Source organism: Lepisma saccharinum, chromosome 4, assembly GCF_977018435.1.
Source record: "Lepisma saccharinum chromosome 4, izLepSacc3.1, whole genome shotgun sequence".
NCBI classification, from domain to species: Eukaryota; Metazoa; Arthropoda; class Insecta; order Zygentoma; family Lepismatidae; genus Lepisma; species Lepisma saccharinum.
In genome coordinates, this window is record NC_139232.1 from 67,752,993 (window position 1) to 67,774,564 (window position 21,572).

General features: G+C 38.1%; 1 protein-coding gene across 4 annotated transcripts in view; it reads right to left on the minus strand.

The window, feature by feature from the left end:
* DCX-EMAP (Doublecortin-domain-containing echinoderm-microtubule-associated protein) overlaps positions 1–21,572 on the minus strand; it is a 142,518-nt gene that overhangs the window by 79,267 nt on the left and 41,679 nt on the right. For all 4 annotated transcript variants that reach the window (XM_083120672.1, XM_083120673.1, XM_083120675.1 and 1 more), the window contains exons 2-3: positions 20,353–20,556; positions 15,301–15,417 (exon numbers count right to left, since the gene is read on the minus strand). In XM_083120672.1, the coding sequence (XP_082976798.1) occupies positions 15,301–15,417; positions 20,353–20,556 (321 nt within the window). The remainder of the gene's footprint in view (positions 1–15,300; positions 15,418–20,352; positions 20,557–21,572) is intronic.

Sequence of the window (21,572 nt, forward strand, 5' to 3'; positions counted from 1 at the left end):
AGTCACCCGCGAACTAATTTGGTGACACTGGAATTAGTAGAGAAGGGATTATCGATTCTTCGTTAGTCATGGATGGAGAGTGAAAAAATAGGACCGCGATTGTAGATCTCCAGCGAGATGCTATCTTTCATCTTCAACTAACTTCGTGGTTCCCATTATGGGACGCCGCCGCACGCACGCTGGTTCCATTGTACTCACGAATCGGGGGTGGCGGGCGAAGGTCAGTGCCTGACCTGGAAAGCGAGGGCGATGCCACTTTACAAGGTGCAATCATTGCTCCTTGGAGTACAACTTGAAAACAAATAAGCCATGTCATGATCAGCACTTCGATAAGTGATCAGAGACCCGAATGACCCAGATAAGGGTCAAACAACAGCCTCCTTGTATTTTCTTTGACATTTTTTATGTCCCAATGCTCTTCTTTCACACAGTTCCTTCTGTGGTCTACTTTCTTATAATTGTCAAAATAAGTGGCAATGATGTGGTTGAGCAATACTAGATATTTGTGGAAGACGCGTGGGTGGGAACCATAAAATTGCGCATCCGAAGATCCACAATCTCTGGCCATGAACACGGTTAACGAGCAACATAGGCAGGTACACCAGCATGGATTCAGAAACAGAGTAGAACTGTTTTTCTCAGCGTGTGTAATACACTCCTCACAAAAAGTTTGGAATATTGTTACGTTAGACAATAGCTGACAGACACGGCCTTGGAATGCAACAACACATGGTATCTGTCTGGTGGACGTTCTCGTCTTTTCGCCGACATATGCTACAGTGCCTGTCACCTATTGCCTAATATAATAATATTTCAAACTTGTTGCGCCTAATATAACAATATTCCAAACTTGTTGTGAGGAGTGTATTATTAATATTGTTAATAATGATGTTAGATTGAAGTTGCACTTTTTTTTCTCAAATCCATCCAGAATAAACTTGAATGTCAAGTATTTAATTGGACGTATGGATATTAAAAATCAAGCATGAGAATAGGAACACATGTGCGAACAGCAATACTTTTCCATTCATTTCAAGTTTTGATTCATTCCATACATCCAACAGGTCAAAAAACGCATATTAATCGTGTAACTCAAGAGCATGTAAAAATACTATTGTATTAAGTCTAGCGCTTGCTCAGTGTTTACCATGAAAAAATGCAAAGAAACATTGAAAATGCACCTTCATGCTTAGTATTATATTTAGAACCAACACCCAAACATTAACTACGATATCAAAATACTAAATTATTCATATTTCATGTGTTTAAATGAGAACAATTTGTTAGTTTCAAACACACAAGATTTATTTATAAAGAAAGTAATTATCTTTTGTTAATATCAAAAAACAAGATTGTAATAGGCAAGCTTTTTCACGGAAATAGATGCCTTAAATAACCAATTTACAAATGTTAGCACGCACAATGTAAGAAATGAATCAATAATGCCTTGATCTATTTTTTTTCTTGCACAAGCATTTAACATGTTTTAGTTGGCTTGTTAATAGAAACAAGAGATCAGGCTAGACTTAGCTGGTTAAATAACTCTGATGATACAAATTTAAGCAATTACATATAATACAATAAAGCTAGAAGTTGACCGCACATTTAGAAGTTAAAAAAGAGATTACTTGAAAATCAAAATTAACGAAATTAAAACAAACAGCAAAAATTAAAATATCGGAGATTTATATAAAGAGGTAAATGAATTTAGAAAGGGATGGCAACCTAAAGTAGACTTGATAAAAGATAAAATGGTGAATTTTTGGCTGATCCAAGCGATATTCTAAATAGATGGAAGAACTACTTTAATTACCTTTTAAATGTTCATGTAGGAGATAAATAAGAAGTATATGAAGTACACACAGCAGAACCTTTAGTACCAGAACCTAACTTGACTGTAGTTAAATATGCTATTAAAAGGCTAAAGAATAACAAAGCACTTGGCATTGATTTAATACCAGCTGAGTTAATTAAATATGGTGGAAATTCATTAATATGTCAAGTTCATAAATTAATATATTTAATATGGAATAAAGAAGAAATCCCTCAACAGTGGAAAGAATCTATAATTGTTAATGTTTTAAAAAGGTGATAAAACACCCTGCAATAAGTACCGTGGAATTTATCTCCTCTCAACATCATATTCCCATATGCTAATGAAATTAATTATCAATGTGTATTTAAGCGTAACAGTTCAACTATAAATCAAATTTTTCACATCAGACAGACACTTGAGTAAAAGTGGGAATATAATCAAAATGTCCATCAACTGTTGATTGATTGATTTGGTGTTTTAAGTCCACTTTATGCACAGAAAGGCTAATTGGGACTGGACCTACAGTTTAAAGTGGGATCCGAACTACTATGTGCCTCCACCGTAATCGAACCCGGGACCCCTTGATTACAGGCGACGACGCTACCACTGCGCCATCGGGGAGGCCTAGCTATTTATTGATTTTAAAAAAAGCATATGATTTGGTTAAATGAGATAAATTATGTAATATATTCGTCGAGTTTGGAATACCTAAAAAGCTTGTTAATATGTTAACTGTATACAACAGTGAAACAGAGAGTACAATTTGTGTGGATATTAATATGTCTGAATAATTTACAATCCATGATGGGGTAACACAGGGAGATGCATTATCTCTTTTGCTCTTTAATTTGGCCTTAAATATGCTGTTAGGAAGGTAAAAGAAACTAAAGAATTACTAAAATTAAACCGTTTAACTCAGTTGTTAGCATATGCAGATGATGTAGACTTACTAGGGAATTATATAAATACAATTAAGAATAATGCTAAAATATTTTTCAAAGCAGCTAGAGAGATAGGTTTGGAATTTAGCAAAGAGAGAACTAAACACGTATATGCTTACAGGCTGAAATCAAGTGTTAGGCAATTATCAAAATTTCATTATTGATAACTCGTTTGAATCAGTTTCCAAATTCAAATGCTTAGGAGTAACACTAACAAATGAAAATGATATTAAAGAGGATATAAAAAGCGGACGTAATTCAGGAAATACGTGTTACACCTCTCCCAATTTTGCGCACAGTGAATATTTTCGCCAATTTTCATATCGGAAAAGCAAAGGAAGAGTGTGTTGCACTGTTACACTTTTGATCATGTAGAGCAGTAACACTGCTAAATCATCCAAGAGGGCTTGCATTTAAGCATAAGATGTAAAGGGAAACTTTGATCTGCCAGGCTGTGTTGTAAGTACCCTTCCTCTGCAGGTTATTGGTGACTGAGAATGATGAAGATATGAAATAAATGAAGAGACAAGCAGAATTACAGTCCATATCTTGCTCAGGATTCAGACCTAGGACCTCTGTCCACGTTTTGAGCAGAAACTCTTCCCCTATCTTCATGTGACCTATTTTATTTATTTTTCTCTGAGAGAATTCGAATGTAGGAACTTTATGTTGTCATGATGCAATTAGATAACAACTACTCTACGTATCCCGTCAAATATGATACAGAGCTGCGAGTTTCAAAAACCTCAGTGTTGCAAAATATAAGAAAAAATATCTAACCTAGGGCAAAATAATGTGACAATATCTCGAAACATAATGCATAAAAGAGTTTAGAAAAAAGGGGACAGAAAGGATAATGCATAATAAAGAATGTATGCTAATATTTGTCGCTAACATTTAGATGTCTTGAATAGTCTTTAGTTACTTGTAAGATGGAGAGATTAATGGGCAAAACGTCTGCAGGCAGTGAGTTTATGTTTTAATTTTTTTTTTGGTAAAGTGAAATTACATATAAAAATAATATACCTAGGTATTATTGTGGAATCCTTAACTAGTAAATGATGAATTTTTCCTCATGTTCTCTTGCAATTTTCTTTGAAGTTATACTGGAAATGAAACTAGAAATCCCTAACAGTTATGCAACCAAACACACACTACTTAAAGTTAAGTTGTCTATGTGAAAGGAGAAATAACTTACGACCTACTAAGCTTCAGTTCTCTCCACTGATGCATAACAGATAAACGTATTGTACCGCGGTTGTATACTTTTGAATAGTTCATCAGGGATATACGTTCCTTCCCAAGTCTTGATGTTCAACATTTCACACATATTGGGATTTACTTGGACACTGTTACCAATTTTTATGGAGTGTTTCATATGTCTTTCCCCGTAACTAACGATATCTGTCTCCCATTAAAATTTAGGAAGGAATGCACCTGAGCTAACCTATGTAGCGCAATCATCATACGTTATAGCGTGAGAAGATGCGGGTGACATTTGTGGAGAAGATGAAAGGGAATTCACCCTTCTGGATACTTCACCCTCCTGATCTCGTTACACATTTTTATCAAGTATTCCCGGTGGAGGCACATGGCACAATGGTTCGGATCGCACGTTAAACTGTATTTCTAGTCTCCGATTAGGCTTTCTGTGCATAAACTGGACTTAAAACAACAAATCAATCAAACAATTATCCCTTGTGTGTATGTGGCTATGATTCGTAAGAAGCAACGTACATTTCCCCGCCACCAGAAAATTTTCAAATGTCACACTGCATATACATACATGTAAGGGCATATTCCACACATGGCCCAAAACTACATTGAATAATATCGGTCATAATTCTAGGCTGTTCAGGAAAAAGCACTTAAGTCAACAAACGCAATTTTACAGTAGGTACTTATTTATTTATGTTTATGCTTTCAATAGCAAGCACTGCTGACATGATTCCATGTTGGATCATCACTTTTGAGAATCATTACGCATGGTCAATATACAATTATACGTCCAATATTTTCTTTAATTGATTCAGTGTGACTTAATGAAAGCAACATAAAATGGCAGTTTGTGACATTAAGTCAGATCCCGAACACCCTAGAAATAGGATATAATATCCGTCGGTGGAAAACACGAGAAAACAAAATGTACGAAGTACTTCGTAACAGATTGATTTTGCTTTTATGTCCACTTTAAGCACCGAAAGGCTAATCAGAACTGGAACTACAGTTTAAAGTGGGATCCAAAACATTATGTGCCTCCAGCGGGCATCGAACCGGTGACACCTTTATTATAAGGTAACGGCGTTAACAGTACATTTGTAAAATAATTTTACACACAGAAAACGGTAATAATGCACATCTAAGATTTCATGCTTGTTTCAAACTAGATCTTTTCGTTTCTTTACGAACCTTAGATTGTGAAACACTGTATTTTCTACATTACGATTTTACGGTGCGCTCGTACTTCTCCACAAAGTTATGCCTTAATGATGTATGTTGCTCATTATCTCAGTGATCAGGGACTGCACGCTCTCCAACTTCTCGCTCTGACTTCCGTGTGGGCTCTCGTATCTCTCTAGCGAGACCTTGGGCGATTCATCCATATGCAGATGAGCCGATCCAATGGCGGCCCAAGGCCACTCACTTCATCTGGAATCGCTCTTCCATTCGCCATTCTTAAGTTCTTCTGGCGTTGCTGAATGCTTCCGTTCGATACAGCTTTCTTGCAGTGTTGCAACCTCATGAATTCTGTTACAATCCAGCACTCCGCGCTTTAACATTCTCATGACATTCATGATACATACTAGTCTAGAACAGTACTTCACACCAAGACATACGTTAGCCCATTTAACTAATTTGGACATACGTTTTTTTTCAATGTTACTCTTAAAAGTTATCATGTGACAAATGATGACGTTAATCCACACAGTTTGAAAACTACTAGGACAAGTGTATCAGAGAGATAACGCATACAGTCCTTTCGCTTAAGTAAGTGGGTAAAAGGAAAATCTTCAAGGATAAAAGGCTTGATTGATTCATTGACTTGGTTTATTTTAATTCGATTTTCTGCCACTTTTGGCTAATCGCGAAGATCAGGATGCTAACCACTCCGCCACGGAGGTCTGCGTTAAAGAGACCACGAATATTTTATCCATAATGAGAAATTGCTCCTCTGGCAGGGAATAAATTTGTTGTATTCATATTATAAGAATGATCTTTCAAAATATATATTTTGTTATGAAGTTGCATTGTTGATACGTTTGTTTCTTGTATGTCATGAGGACGACGATGACATAGAACCCTCTCGCGCAAGACGGAATATTTTTTTTACCCCTCTATTGTTCACTTAACAAATTGTAGAACAAATGCGAAGGAAAAGATGTGTGCAACTTTCAAATTGATAAATGAACGTTGAACACCGAAACTCTCAACTGACATGAGACAACAATCAGTTAGTGAAAATTAAAATGTCATGGCCCAACAGAATTCTGAGAGCCAGGATATTCCAAGCAGCCTTTTTTTCATTGGGTGGATCGTGTTCAGCTCGTCGAGTTCCATTGGTGCTGTTTTCTGGCTTTTGAGACAGAAAATATTATATTGATTTGTCATTTCAACAGAGTGAAATATACTATGTCCGTTCTACAATAACAGTTCGAGCAAAACGTGTTCATGTGCGATTTCTATTTAATGGTAAATATATGTGATCAAAAGTGTTTGATGGCCAACCTCCGTGGCAGAGTACTTAGCACAGCGCGATACGACCCAGAGGTCCTGGGTTCGAACCCCTACCAGGACATGGGTGTTGTGATTCGGCCTTCATCAATTTCATCATATCATCACCCACCCTTATGGTTTGCGATTAGCTAAGGCGACACTAAATAACAAAAATCAAGACAAAAGTGACTGATGAGAAATTAAACAAAATTTATAACAATAAGAAACACAATCGTTTGTAAATTGTAACAAATACGGGTTCTTGCTTCTTCAGAAAGAATTTGCTACTACAGAACACAATGCACAGTGCGTAGCACAGCGCACTATGACGACAGGGGTCCCGGGATCGAATCACGGTTCAGATATGAATGCTTGTGTTGTCTGATATAGAGAATTGAGTAAAAAGTGACATGAGAGAAGAAGAGAGTAACGGCGGAAGGTTCCGATTAGGGGCTTTCCTTTTTTAAAAAAATCGGTAGGGCCTCTCACTGCCACGCGGGAGACCCGGGTTTGATTCCCGGGATGGGTGGTCTAAGGTCGGAATTTTTCCGTCTTTGTCCCCACATAAAGCGGTTCTGAGGTTCACCCAGCATCAAATCAATTTACCTGCAGGCAACCCTGGCAGGGATGGTAAAAGGCGACTGGAGCGTGGTGCTGATCACATCACCTCCAAAATGGCCGAAATGGAGAATGTGTGGGGCCCTACCCTTCACATCCCCTAAAGGCGCCTTCTTTTCACGGTGCTATGTACACAGGGAACTTTACCTTTTATCAAACAGAACACTATTATGATGGTGTTATTTTTAACGACAAAGAGGTACTAAACTTACTTTTCTAACGAAACATGAATTTGATTTAATTTCTTAACACTGCAAGTCAATTAGCCCTGTAGTTTCCTTGGAGAGATTAGATTAACAAATCTAATTTCTTATCAGAAAACAAATATATCAAAATTTATCTCAAGAGAGAATATAGCAATTCTAAATTTATAAACAGATTTAGTTATTAAAGACAGGTGGTTTGTGATAATTAAAAAATCCAGCTTTCTTCCTAGTTCATCCACACACGTCTGGTCTCATTGGTAGGTGACGTAAAATGTGAAAATCCACACAAAACACGATCGCGAGGGGAAATAGGGCTTCGTAACGGTGTTCACCCATGACTGGTGCGGACGCGTACGTGCTGACCGCATGCTTATGAATAATGGATACGATTTAATTTTTGTTAACAATCACGAAATTTCTCGTTACTGGAACTTACCAGGAGATTGGACAGATTTGTGTTCAGATAAGACACGTCAATGTTTCGTTGGCGGACCATTCATCGAGTAAGGATCACCACAAAATCAACATATTCCAGAAAATGAGCCTAGAAATATTTTATTGCTGTAGTGCATTAGCTTATCTGCCTCTTCATTTCTTCTTGGTCATCCTTGATGACTAAATCAATAAGAGACGAACGTCGTAGTAAGACTACCAAGATTTGGTTAGTTTGAACGCAGTGGCAGAAATTTACATGCCCCACCATGCGATTATAAAGGATGCAGGAGGATTACAGTGAACACATGTATAGCCTTCTTTCGTGTTATTGTAATCTCTAAAGATCTCATTTTATTTCTGACAGAGCTCGGCCGATAAATGTTCGAAGACTATTGCCATACAGGCCGTGATTAAAGATATGATTATGTGGAACAAATTCGAGAACAGGAACATTTGTATCTTTTCTGATTTTTACTTCGATTTCTTATCTTTTTTGGTTAATCGGTACTATGAGGAAGAACGGTGGTCAGATAAAATTCATGAGGAAAAACTCACCGGAATCTTCGGTGGCGTTACCGTTAGTCGACCAATCATGGCTCTCTGCCACCGAGGTGACATATAAAGAAACATGATTGATTGATTTAATTCATTTTACTTCGCTTCTTGTGCCACTTTTGGCTAATTTGCGAAGATGGGGATGAGTGATGATATGATGAAACTGACGAATGAACACTCACAAACATCCATGACCAGGCCGGGATTCGAACCCGGGGCCCCTGGCGTCGTAGCGCGATGTGCTAACCACTAAGCCACGGATGGATTAATTTACGTGTAGCAAACTGTTGGATATTTCAGAATTAAGAAATATCACATATTTCACGTCACGTTCACCTAAAAGGCTAAACATATTAACTTCCATAATAATGTTAATGAGTGAAGGACTGAATATAGGTTCTAGCCTAAGCCCAACATTGGCTGAATTGGTTATGAATGAATGGGAAAAGAAAGTGATAGAAAAAGGAGGTGACAAAATAATTCTGTTTTGCAGATATGTAGACGATTGTTTTGGCATATGGAAGGGAACGAAGAGGCATCTCGACATATTTGACAAAGAAATACAAGATAAAGAAAGAGGGATATTATTGGAACTCGAAATAGAAGAAGACGACAAGTTAAGCTGCCTAGATATATTGATGAAAAGGAAGAGAGGACAAGAAATTGAAACCGCTTGGCATCAGGAGATAAGGAATATGGGGAAGACCACAGAAAAGATATGCAAAGTGCTTAGGAAAGCGGGAATTAAAATTTACGGGAAGGGAGGGCAAATCATCTTAAGAATAGCGAAGAATGCAAACAAGGAAATGGAAAACAGAATAGAGAAAGGGATTATCTACGAAGTGAAGTGTAAAGAATGTCAGAGTGTGTACATAGGAGAAACGAAAAAGAGGCTGAAAGACATGTTGAAACAACATAGGGATGATGTACGACTTAAGAGAGAGAGAAATGCGATATTTAAACACACAAGAGAAACAGGACATGACATAGAGTGGGATGAGGCTAAGCAGATAGAAAGGGAGAAGAGAATACTAGTGAGAAACTGGAAGGAGGCCAAGGAAATAGAGAAGAAAGATGAAGAAGACACAATGATCTGGAATGGGGGACTGAAGATAAACAAAGAATGGAAGAAGGTGTTAGATTGAGTGGAAAGGACAAGAGAGAAATAGGGGAGAAGAAATAAGAAGAATGAAGGAAAAAGAGCGTGAGATAAAGAGTCCAACCACAATCCAGATGAAAGAAAATGTTTAGCCTTTCAAGTGAAAGTACAGTTGACAAAGGAAAGCCATCTGCTAGAATGTTCCAGAACAACTTTCTAATAGTCTGGAGGGGAGTGATATTTGTGTATATAAATCGTCCTGTTTTGTACCTTGTTACATTTGTACTTGGTGCAGAGTCTGAAGAAGACCTTGCTATAAGGTTGAAACGTTACGTTTAGTTTATGTTTTATAATAAAATTAAATTACTGCCTTGGTCAGCATATTGAATTTTTATAAAGTTAACATTGAATGCAACTGTCCGAAAATGTTGTTGAAGCACGTGATTAGGATAAAACTTCGAGATCAAGTTATTGGGACATTCATGTTCAACGCTGAAGAAGAGACTGAAAATCTACTGATATTATCTTCCGAATAAGTCATGATACCTGAATTGCTCTGAATTTGAAGTAGCTATTGCTTCACAAAATACAATTACTGCTATTGAATACAATATATGTTAATTAATGACTAGATATCCGTAGCAATGTGCTCATCTGAATCTAGAATGTTAATATGACGAAGGCTACCCTTTTGTGGTTATCACAGTGACTGCCCTTCGGAGGAGTATGTTTGTGGGAAGGTTTGTAGAGTTCCTTTCGCCATTCAGTCTGCTCTCACTAAGTGAATAAAGTAAAATCCTTCTTTATTCATTGTACCTTCCATGAAGGCAGACAGAAGTTGTGGGAGTGAGATTCAGCATCAACCTCTGGCGATTCAGAATAGCCATTGGGTATCCATTGATTAGAGGCTGGGTGATCCCCGGAGCTCCATATGCAGGGATATTAATGTAAAAATCACTTGTGATCATTCACCCTAGGAATAGAGCCTGGGCCTTCCCTGGTGCAGTCAGAGATGAAGGCAATACAAATTTTTGAGAAAACAATTTCAACAGTGTGCTTCATATTTTCATAATCTCTTGCACTTATATTTTCACTCGTTAAAAATCAAGCACTGTCATTCTGATTCTGGCAATATACTTTTGGTATTTGTTCAGTCTACAAACATCTGTTTTTCTTGCTATCTTCATTATTACATCTTCATCTCTACACGATTGCAGGCGGAAATTACCACAAAAGTTGTCATTGAAATAATTATTTATAGATTGTAATAAAATACGTAATTAAAATGAAGGAAGTTTCGAGGACGGAGTACTCGTTTATTTAATATCTAAAGATAAATAAAAAAGATCGAAAAAATGCTTGAAAGAACTGTTGGAAGTTAACGGATGCAAGTGGAGATAGCATCGCCGTGAAGTTTTATAACTTTCAAGTGTTTCGTGGCGTTCTTCTTACGATCATGCAATCTACCAGTGAGTCCTTGAAATAGAGACGCAAAGATAAAATACTGAAATTGACACGCCTATTCAAGGTCGATGTTTTGATGTGTTTAGTTTTCTATGTTGAATCTTCTCTTTACAATGTTCAGTGAAAAACTTATCTCTGTTTGTCCAGCTGACGGAAGGTGACAAAGCTAAGAAATATAGTTCATGAAAAATTTTAAAGATCAGAGGACTGCGTAGATAAGGAAAGCTGTGGCGATTACGAAGGAAAAAGGACACCGCATATGTATCAGAATGGGAGAATATGAGTATTGTTTGGTAAAAAATGTATCGTAGGACTATGGAGAAATGAGAGGATCGCGGGAGTATGGACTTAAGATAGTATGGGTCTGTGGTGAAAACAAAAGATTGGAAGATTTTGGAGGAAAGAGAAGGGAGGACTTTGGAGATAAGAGAAGATGGGAGGACTATGGTTGAAAGGTGGTGAATGTGGTGAAAAGAGAATATGAGAAAACTGTCGTTAAAAGGGAAGATGGGAAGAATGTGGTGAAAAGATGAAAGACTGTGGTTAAGACGGTAGATGGAAAGAATGTGGTGAAAGGCAAGATAAAAGACTGTGGGTAAAAGCGAGGATGGGAAGAATGTGGTGTAAGATAAGATGGAAAAACAGTGGTTAAAAGGGAATATGGGAAAGCAGTGGTTAAAGGGAAGATCGGAAGAATATGCTTAAAAGGTAAGATGGGAAGAATATGGTGAAAAGATAAAAGACTGTGGTTAAAAGGGTAGATGGGAACAATGTGGTGAAAGGGAAGATAAGAACAATGTGGTGAGAAGATAAGAACTGTGGTTAAAAAAGAGGATGGGAAGAATGTGCCGAAAAGAGAATATGGGAAGACTGCGGTTAAAGGAAAGTTGGGAAAACAGTGGTCAAAATATAAGATGGAAGGAATATTGTGAAAATAGGAGATAGCAGGACTTAACACAAAAGAGAAGATTGGAATACTGTCGTTAAAAGGAAATATAGTAGGAACATGGTGAAAAGAGAAGATGGGAGGACTTCGAAGTTGGAAAGAATGTGGTTATATATTACATAAAAGGGAAGAAGAGAAGACTGTGCTTAAAAGGGATGATAGTAAGAATGTAGTGCAAAGATAAGATGAAAGACTGTGGGGAAAGGAGAAGATGGGAGGACTGTGGTGAAAAGAAAATATGGCAAGAACATGCTGAAGAGATAAGATGCGAGGACTGTGGTGAAAAGTTAAAAAGGCAGGACTGTGGTGGAAAGGGAAGATGGGAAGATGGGGAAACAGGTGAACGAGGAGGACTGCGGAGGAAAGAGAGGTTTGTATTTGATTGATGAAATTATAATTCCCGGTTACATCAGTGTTTAAGCTAATGGCACCCACCACATTATTCCGCTTGTAAATAAATATACGGTATGACTCATATATTTAAAAGAAAATATCTTTCTTAAAACTCATCTTGTCAACAAGAAATAAATATACTTAGATTAATTTTTAAATTGTGGGTTTGTCAGAATATTCGCTATTTGGCTCCGTTACATAATACTGGAATTTACCCGTTAATATTCCAAACATGTTGCAAAGGTAACTTGTATAGTAAGTGTAATTCACTTCCGTGAATTTCTCAAGTCCCAGGGCGCTACGACGCCAGGGTTCCCGGGTTTGAATCCAGACCTGGGCATGGGTGTTTGTGAGCGTCCCTTCATTAATTTAATTGCATCAGATGGCGCAGCGGTAGCGTCTTCCCTTTGTAATCAAGGGGTCCCGGGTTCGATACCCGGTGGAGGCACATAGTGGTTCGGATCCCACTTTAAACTGTAGGTCCAGTCCCGATTAGCCTTACTGTGCATAAAGTGGACGTAAAACACAAAATCAATCAATCAATCATTGCATCATCACTCATTCTCATCTTCGCAATTAGCACAAAGTTTTCAGAAAAGCGAATCAAAATTAACCAAGTCAATCAATCAATCAATTAATCAATCATTCAGTCAATCAAGTCTCAGTCTCGTTTAGCCTCCCGACGGCGCAGTGGTAGCGTCGTCGCCTTGTAATCAAGGGGTCCCGGATTCGATTCCCGGTGGAGGCACATAGTGATTCGGATCCCACTTTTAACTGCAGGTCCAGTCCCGATTAGCCTTACTGTGCATAAAGTGGACTTAAAATACCAACTCAATAAATCAATCAATCAAGTCAGTCTCGTCTAGGTTAGGGCACATTTCAGTGGTTCTGACATTGCCAATATGCTATATTCATTTAAACAAATAAACTCAAGGAAAAACTTTTGTAAAGTTCTTGCCTCTTACAAGAAGCTCCGAGTTCGATTCTTGGTGCAAGTATATTTCGATGTTTCATATCCCACTTTAAACCTAAGATTCAATCTCGATTAACCTGCCTGAGTGCAAAGTTGACTCAAAGTTAACTTTGGCCTGCCGCAACGCCATCCGACGGTGACTTTCCGTCCAAACAGAAACAAAAAGAATCTATTCTTACTTGAGGTATTACCTAAGCTAACCTTTCCTGTTGTCGGCGTCCTTGGTGTGACGAACGGCCGTCCCTCCGACCTACGGCCAGAGATTTTCTTTTGTTTCTCGTTCATGACGAAGCACGTCACTTTTCGTGATTGATTCGCGTCACAAAAGCCAGAGTTCGCATTTAGAACCGGTGGGAAAATTCCGTATCGAAGCTATCGATTGATTCCTGCACAACCGTTTCAACATTCTCTCTAAAATTATTGACGAAATTCTGTCCGAAATAGCTTCCCGTTTCCTGAAACCCGCAATGGATAGCTTCTAACCAAACGAAACTGACCACATAGAATATTGGTCTTCGCTTCATGGACTTAGCAATTCAACTGCCTTCATCAGAAATTAAGGTTAGGATGCAATATATGACTACATATATTGTAAGATTAAACTACATGTCCTAAGATCGTATATATTATTCCAATCGATCCTTTTGACACCACTTTAAAATAACAATTTGTTACACGTACACAGAATGTACTTCATAAATCATACCAAGAAAGCCACAGAATATAAACCTGTTTGTTCAAATCTGGTCTCACTTAGCTATCTTTAACGCTGGCTTATATGACAACCAGGTTCGTTCCATATTTCAATATTTTGTGCTTGTTTTGTTCATAAATTGTGCTTTAATTATCTTAGAAGATACTTTGTAAATACCTTTTGATATTCTTCGCTCGTTGTCTTCTCCATTTGGTTTACTAGACACTTTCTTGACATTTTCTTTACTAGTTCATCCTTACCTTTCCGTTTTTATTGACTTATTATCGAATATGATCGTATTATATTAAATACATTTTCGATGCGGTCCTCGCCATTCTGACTTCCTTGCTTTTCTAAATTTCATGTCGAAACCGTCCTTTGAGTGCCAATGCTAAATGGGTTTTAATTGGACTATGCGTGGTCCAATCGCTGCTGTTTTCTGGCTTTCTAAACCGAGGACGTTACTTCTTCTTTCCATGTTGCTCACCAGTTGTTCTATCGATCCTGGATCAACACCAAAACGTTGCAGCTCCTATCGAAAATAGAACCCAGAACCGCACTCCAAAGATGAGAACGCTTACCATTACGCATGAACCCACCTTTTTCTATACGCGGTTAATGTTTTTTCCTCTTCGCTGATGATATTAACAAGGAGAGGGTACGGCTTGGCAAATTGAGTTTGGGACGGGACTTCATGTAACGATAGGGTTCCCTATAGATATTGATATGCCAGTGTTCTAGCGCCCACTAGCCAGCCATTTCCGAAAACAAAAGCGCTTCATAGCTTCGAAGTTTTCCATGCGCGCCTCATTAGGAGAATATATTGTCCGATTTCTAGTGGCCAGTATCAGTTTCATGTGCCGAAGATTCTGAGTTCAATTATCATTTTGTTATACCTATAGAATATACCCTTATACTACACAAAGTCCCGTCCCAAAGTCAATTTCCCAAGCCGTGCTCTCTCATTGTAAGATAAGCAACCAAATGTAGGGATCATTCAACAGGATAATAAAATGTAATTTAATCCACAAAAAAGTATTTGCATGGAATACAGTTCTGGACAAACTTGAGACACTTGTACCTCGTCTTTCCCACAAAGTGTGTGGCCACCACATCTCTTCGACGTTGCCAGTTCTTGTAAGGACACGCACGTGGACACGTGGTGGTCACACCATTTTACACATCTCGTCAAGATTGTGAGAAAGGTACGGTCCGAGTTTCTGTACTTTTGCCAAGAACGTTGCTTCTTCTTTCTTTTTTCAATCCGCAAGGATATGACGCCGAGGAACACGGCTTGTAATCCAATACCTCTTGATTGCACACATTTCCACGCTTACAAATGTCTTAACAACTTGATTCAGTAGGTTAATTCAAAGTACATAAAACTAAGAGTATATTTTACACACAAGGGATTTATTCTTAATATAACACAGAGCAAGAACTTACCTCTTGACCGGACACTGTGTACATTCGCTTCGCTCCTACCATTTTCAGCACCTGGCCCAGGTCCTCCAGAACCTCTTCGAAGGGCTGTGTGGTTCGTAAATTAAGGAGCACCCTGCACTGTGAATGGAGAAAATTGACCATTAAGCTTGCCTGCATTGTTGTTATATCGTAAGATCATTTTTGTCTCTTTTCAGAAGTCAATGATGGTACGGTCAATGAGAAAATTGTCATTGTTTTGAAACATTGATACCCTAACGTTCCTATAACTTATATTCCTATAACTTTGCATATAAGTCGGGTAATTGTAACAGTCAACACACAACACACAATGGAAAGCTGTTTTTCAGGATAATGTAGAAGATGTAGGAACTTTAGTGCTTTTTATTCATTAACACCGGCAATGTTCTCCTGATTGTACTACATCAAGATTTAAGTGAGACTAATAGATGAAGGATGATTCAAAGGCATTATTACAGTGTATATATTCAAAATTTCTAGACCACTTATTAACATGTAATGAAGATTAGACATCATTTACCTATTCTAACACTATGTTTGAAGAAAATACCTCTTCTCTCGTCTCCGGATGAACAAGTGTCTTCTTGCTGGTTGTAGGGATCGAACTCTTGAATATCCACTACCAACTACTCCTCGGCGCCTCCTACCGGGATTCCTACGCTACATTTAAGTTACTATTTATATTTTCTGAGAGGGGGCGACCTCTGTGGCGGAGTGGTTAGCACAGCGCGCTACGACGCCAGGGGTCCTGGGTTCGAATCCCGAACTGGGCATGGGTGTTCTTTTTGAGCGTCCCTTCATCAATTTCATCATATCATCACTCATCCTCATCGTCACGATTAGCCAAAAGTGGCACAAAACCGAAGCAAGATAAACAAAATCAATCAATCTGAGAAGAAAAACTACATGTGCTTCAATTCTACATTGGGATGTTTATAGGGATATGGACAAGGGCTATGAAGGCTGCTGCTTCAATTCTTATCAGTTTTTAATTTGGTTTTTTGTCTACTACTGGTGTGTTGCTCCATTGACGAGAGAAGGTAAGTTTTCTGAAACGTAGTGTTATAATAGGTCAAAGCAAAAACACCAGACACTGGATACAATTAACATTGCATGCTCTTACATAACCATTGTCACTATCACTCAGAGACGTTCTAAAATACATTGCAAAGTTTCACATTATGATTAGTTTGTGAAACATAACAGTAAACAATTCGTAACAATTATGAGCTACGTTTGAGGCAAAGGTACGTAATCACGATATTCACGGCTGTTAATGAATGCCTTTTTGAGATGGAAGACTTGACATATAAATGCGTAAGTCTCATGATATCAATTTGTGATACTCGGCGATCGGACAGACGAACATAATAAAATAATTATGGTGAAATAAGTTAATATAAATTCGATCTTTTAGCCTAGAAAGTATATCCTCCTGACTTAAGTAATTTCCGAGATTATGAAAGGCGACATGACTTTGAACTTGCAAAGATATATGAACGAACCAATCAGAATAATTTGCATTACAATTACCTAGTATTTAATTTCTCTTTTTGGACACTAATTAATATATTTGTAACTGTGATAGGTTCTTATGGGATTGTCTGAATACTAGTTTCATGATCCATTACGCAATTACAAGCGATACATAGCATAAGTACAGTTTTACACACATAAATACCAATAGCTAGAATTTTGATTCATTCTGCCAGTTGAGGCTCTAAGATCTGCCCGGGAGAAACTGGAAACCGAATTACAATGTAGCATGGTTCCCTAAATGTAATGAAATGACAGAGCATAAAGAATTGTATTATAGAACAGTCTCTTCTTGGAGGAGAAGAAATGGTAAAATGTCTCGTAATCAGGAAGGTCCTTGTATACCTGTTGAAATTAGACTTTAATCTTTGCATCAAGTGCATATCAGTACCCAACTCTTCTTATTTTCTCGCATATAAAGTAAAGTAAAAATGACATTGAATCTGAAATTACGTACATTGTAGAGGAGTGGTAATAAGTGTTATTTTATTGATACATTATCAGGGTTCTTCATGCACGTCGTGCAATTGCTTCTACTTTTCTTTCTTTTCCCGTCGTTATAAAATGTTACGTTTCTAGACACTTGTATTTTAGTGACACTAATTCTTTATTAGCATGCAATCTTTAATAGACATTGTCTATTGTCAATTTAATCTTTAACTTATTCTAACACATATTTTCTTAGATTCTCTCCGCTTCTGTGATTAGTAAGTGGATAATGGCGTTATTTGTACACTCCGAATGATTTGACTTATATTACAAGCAACTCAAAGATAGTTTGTCTTCGTATATAAGTGACTTTGATTTCCAGATATATCCACTAGGACATCTAGGAACTGAAGGTGTTTGCTATGTTCTATGGTGAATCGAACGAATGCATTTTTGCTATCCAAGCGACGGAGAAAATCTGGTAGTGGGAAATCTCCATCTGACCATATTTCGAATTATTTTCTGGACATTTCCACTTTCCACGGCATTTATTAAAGGTACATTGCAGAATAGTTAGGATCCTATTATAAACTGTTTGTCCAGTCCCCATTAGCCTATCTGAGCAAGTTCAAAAAAGCTCCGACTTCGGCAATGATTGTTTACAGCACTTTCGGTCTTTTCAACTTTTCTTGATATTTAACCGTATTCGGTAATCTCTTCATTAGAATGTTTTTTTTCTAGTGTTTACTTTCCTAACATAGGGTGAGTTAACCCTACTCGACATTTACTGTTTTCAAATTTCTCAGAAACGGGAAAAAAAAGTTTCGCACTTTTGGCGTCAATGCTTCGTGTTCGTTTCTCTAGTTATTTTAGCGATACCACTTTTCGTACTACACCCCAGCCAATTTTATGTAGCACTTTCCAATTGTGGGTGGGATGTAATACTATTTACCGTCACTTTCTGACACTTTTGGCTAATCGCACGAATGAGTAATTATGTGATGAAATTGGTGATGGGACACTTACAAGAATACCCATGACCAGGCCGAGATTTGAAGCCGGGACCCCTGGCGTTGTAGCGTGCTGTGCTAAGTACTCGACCACGGAGATTGAGGCAAAGAATTTTTCATTGTAAATAAGACTGATAAATGATGAAGTAATCAAATTAACATGTTTACAAATTTATCTCCATTTTTGTTATTACATAACTGCTTTGTCACATCTATACTATCATAGAAATTAAGATTAGAAATTGTGTCTGAATAAAGATGAAAATTACGATTCCTCAAAAAGTGTTGCCAACCCACTTAAAAACTGCAAAGGACCTGTTATGATATTTTCTAGGAAAACATTTCTGGATATTTATCAACAAATTGTTCTAAATTTCTCGTATTTCGTAACAAAAGATTTGTGCTCTAGTAAACGTCCTGCACAAAATCGTATGTTCTTAGCATTTCGCAACAAAAACTTGTCCCCTTTGTTACAGTTTCGTAATTCCAAGCGTACCACAAAATCGTGTGCTCCGAAAAGGAGAAAAATGTCACCGATTTTTCATGGAACATGGCCATTAGCTTTCGGGGACGAATAATTCGGTTTTCAGATCAAGAAGAAGAGGAAATCTTTCTAGGAAACAGCATGTAGAAAAATCTCTACTTCGGAGAGATGACACAAATAGATCCTTGTCGTCACCTATGATTAACGCACAGATTCAGCACAAACATTTTACGCAACCGTCGGCAACAAGCGATTGCGTGAAGGTGCTTCGGTTTATCACGCCTCTTGTCGTCAAACGATCATGTACTGTCGCTTGACACGCAATCCCTTGGAAGGGTGGGGGAGGAACGGCGTCTGGTTGCGTATCCTGAGAGCATCAGGCGGGGGAGAACGAGAGGGTGATGCGAGGGACGTAATGAAAGATCCAGCGGCTCTATACCTGCGTGAGAGAATTGAGATCAGAAGGGGAGAAAGTTCAACATATGCCGTGACTGCGGTCAAGTGGGTTACCCGTGGCAGATCGTAATCCCGGTTGTCCACAAGCCACAGGCTGGGAAATGTCACGAGCGAAGGTTTACGTGCATGATTTCTCCACGGAGATTGTCGTCTATCCCGCTTTTTTACATTACCAATTACACTGCTGATAAAGCCCACTAAATAACCACGACGATACGATCTATCTTTTAAATAATAAGAATTAAGAAAAGGGCCAACTTCAGGAGTGGATTTAAGTAGAATTGATTATGAATTAGTCACGTGTGCCGAAGTGGACCACAGCTTCCGCGGACATTAAATTTTCTGTCCTGTCAAACATAATAATCGATGGACTATTTTCCTTTCGGTCCTTCTTCTCTCCGTGGACCACTTTCGGCAGCAAGTTCATAATAAATGGTTTCAAAGTTGTCGCGAATTCTGAATGTGCATCTTATTCGTTTCTATTTCGGTAAGTTACGACAGAATTCGATTTCTGAAGAATTCTGACAGGATGTTTTTGATGCGAAGGTGGGAATTTCGGACAAGCATTGACGACAATCTGTGACAAACCACATGCAATTTCATTATTCTTAATAACACATTTTAATTTGTGTATTATATTAATATTACCACGATTGTACCATTCTGTTTCGTTGCCTACTTACTTTTCTTTATCTTTTGTCGCGTGTGTATTTTTCAAAGGCTTTTCAGTGTTGTAACAGATGATTTTTCACTAAGAAATGCTACGTTTGTAGTACGGTCGCTGTAACGCAACTTTACCATATGCCCTTAATACGAACACTGTAATCACGTTGTTCTTAGGATTCTACTAAGTCTGGACTTCCAAAGGACCAGTCACTATCGAGTTCACGACGTAAAATTAAAGTAATACAAGATGAAAATTCCATCCAATTAAACTGCGTAGAAAAAGTGTGTATTTTCCACCACATGTCTAAACAGCTACCCGTTATGAAAAAAACTGTTACTTTTGCCTGCAGCCAATACTTCGCTCCCTTGCTTTCTCTCGCCATGTCGCTTTTCATCGCGCGGGCATTTCAAAACAACAAGAATGTAAAAAGAAACCAAGGAGACGAACCCTACCTGCACAGAGTGGTCCAGGTTGTTGATGATGCGAATGATCCTTCCAGAGCTGGGCTTGCCTCCAGGAGGGCTGTCGATGGGGGCGGCCTTCTTGCTGTTTTTCCAGTTGGACGCTGGAGGCTGGAACTTGATCACCTTACTGCTATCCATGTCTGCTCGGGAGTTTTGGTACCATACCCCATTCTTTTTCCCGTAGCTGGCGGGCTTTAAGAAAATTCATGGGCAACTGTTATTCGATCTCTTCATTCAATAGAGAAAATGATGCTTACGCTAGAGTTAAGAATAATAGGAACTGTGTACAGTAATATCCAATGTGTCGTTGTGGAAATTCACTTTAATCTGATTACATGTATATTAATGTTGACGAATGAAGACATTACCTGTGGATTTTTAACCACGTTGTGTGTGTACAAAGTTCTGTTCCCAATTAGTGCAAAAGTATTTCTTTCTGTAGACTTTCCAAGGTGCATGTTCTCAGTGTTTACAAACAAATTTCGTATTTTGTGTTGCTGTTCTGCCACCTTTGGTTGAAAGGTCAATCACAAACACACATGGATAAGACACAAAGCAGAATCCACAGAAGATTATAGTCGCAGTTAGTTCAAGCCTCGTGCTCTCAATGTTAAGACTGAAACCAAAGTGTTGCAAATTAGTTGGATCGTAATGAAAGTCAATGTCAGATAGTTGACAATGAAAATAACAATAGAGATATCGTAAAGAATGGTTCTCGAAAGTGTCAATTGTCTTTAGATGTCATTTTGTTTGTGTACGATGTTGGTTCATGTCTTTTAGCATTATGTTTCTTGAGATGATGAAATATCGATGAGAATGATGATAGAGAACACAGAAACCCTCAGATGACCACTATGAAGAGTGATTGTTGACCAAAGGCTGTTGCTCATTTCTTATTGGTTCCTCAGTCACCAATGAACAACCAATTCAAATTACAATTGTGTATTTTATACTGTTCGTATCATCGGCGATTATTGTATTACATATCAGAAAGAATAAGTGTACTACTTATGTGTTGTCCCAAAATCTAAAAAGAGGGGAGCAACTGTGAAATCTACACAAAAAGTACTGCAGCCAAAAAAATAGAGGCTGTGATACTTGCAAGACAAGCAGTAAAGAGTACAAACTAGTTGCATCACAAGACAAGCAAATCACGTACACAAGATTCACTGCAGAACATCCCCGCTCGCAATCCAACTACACGAGAA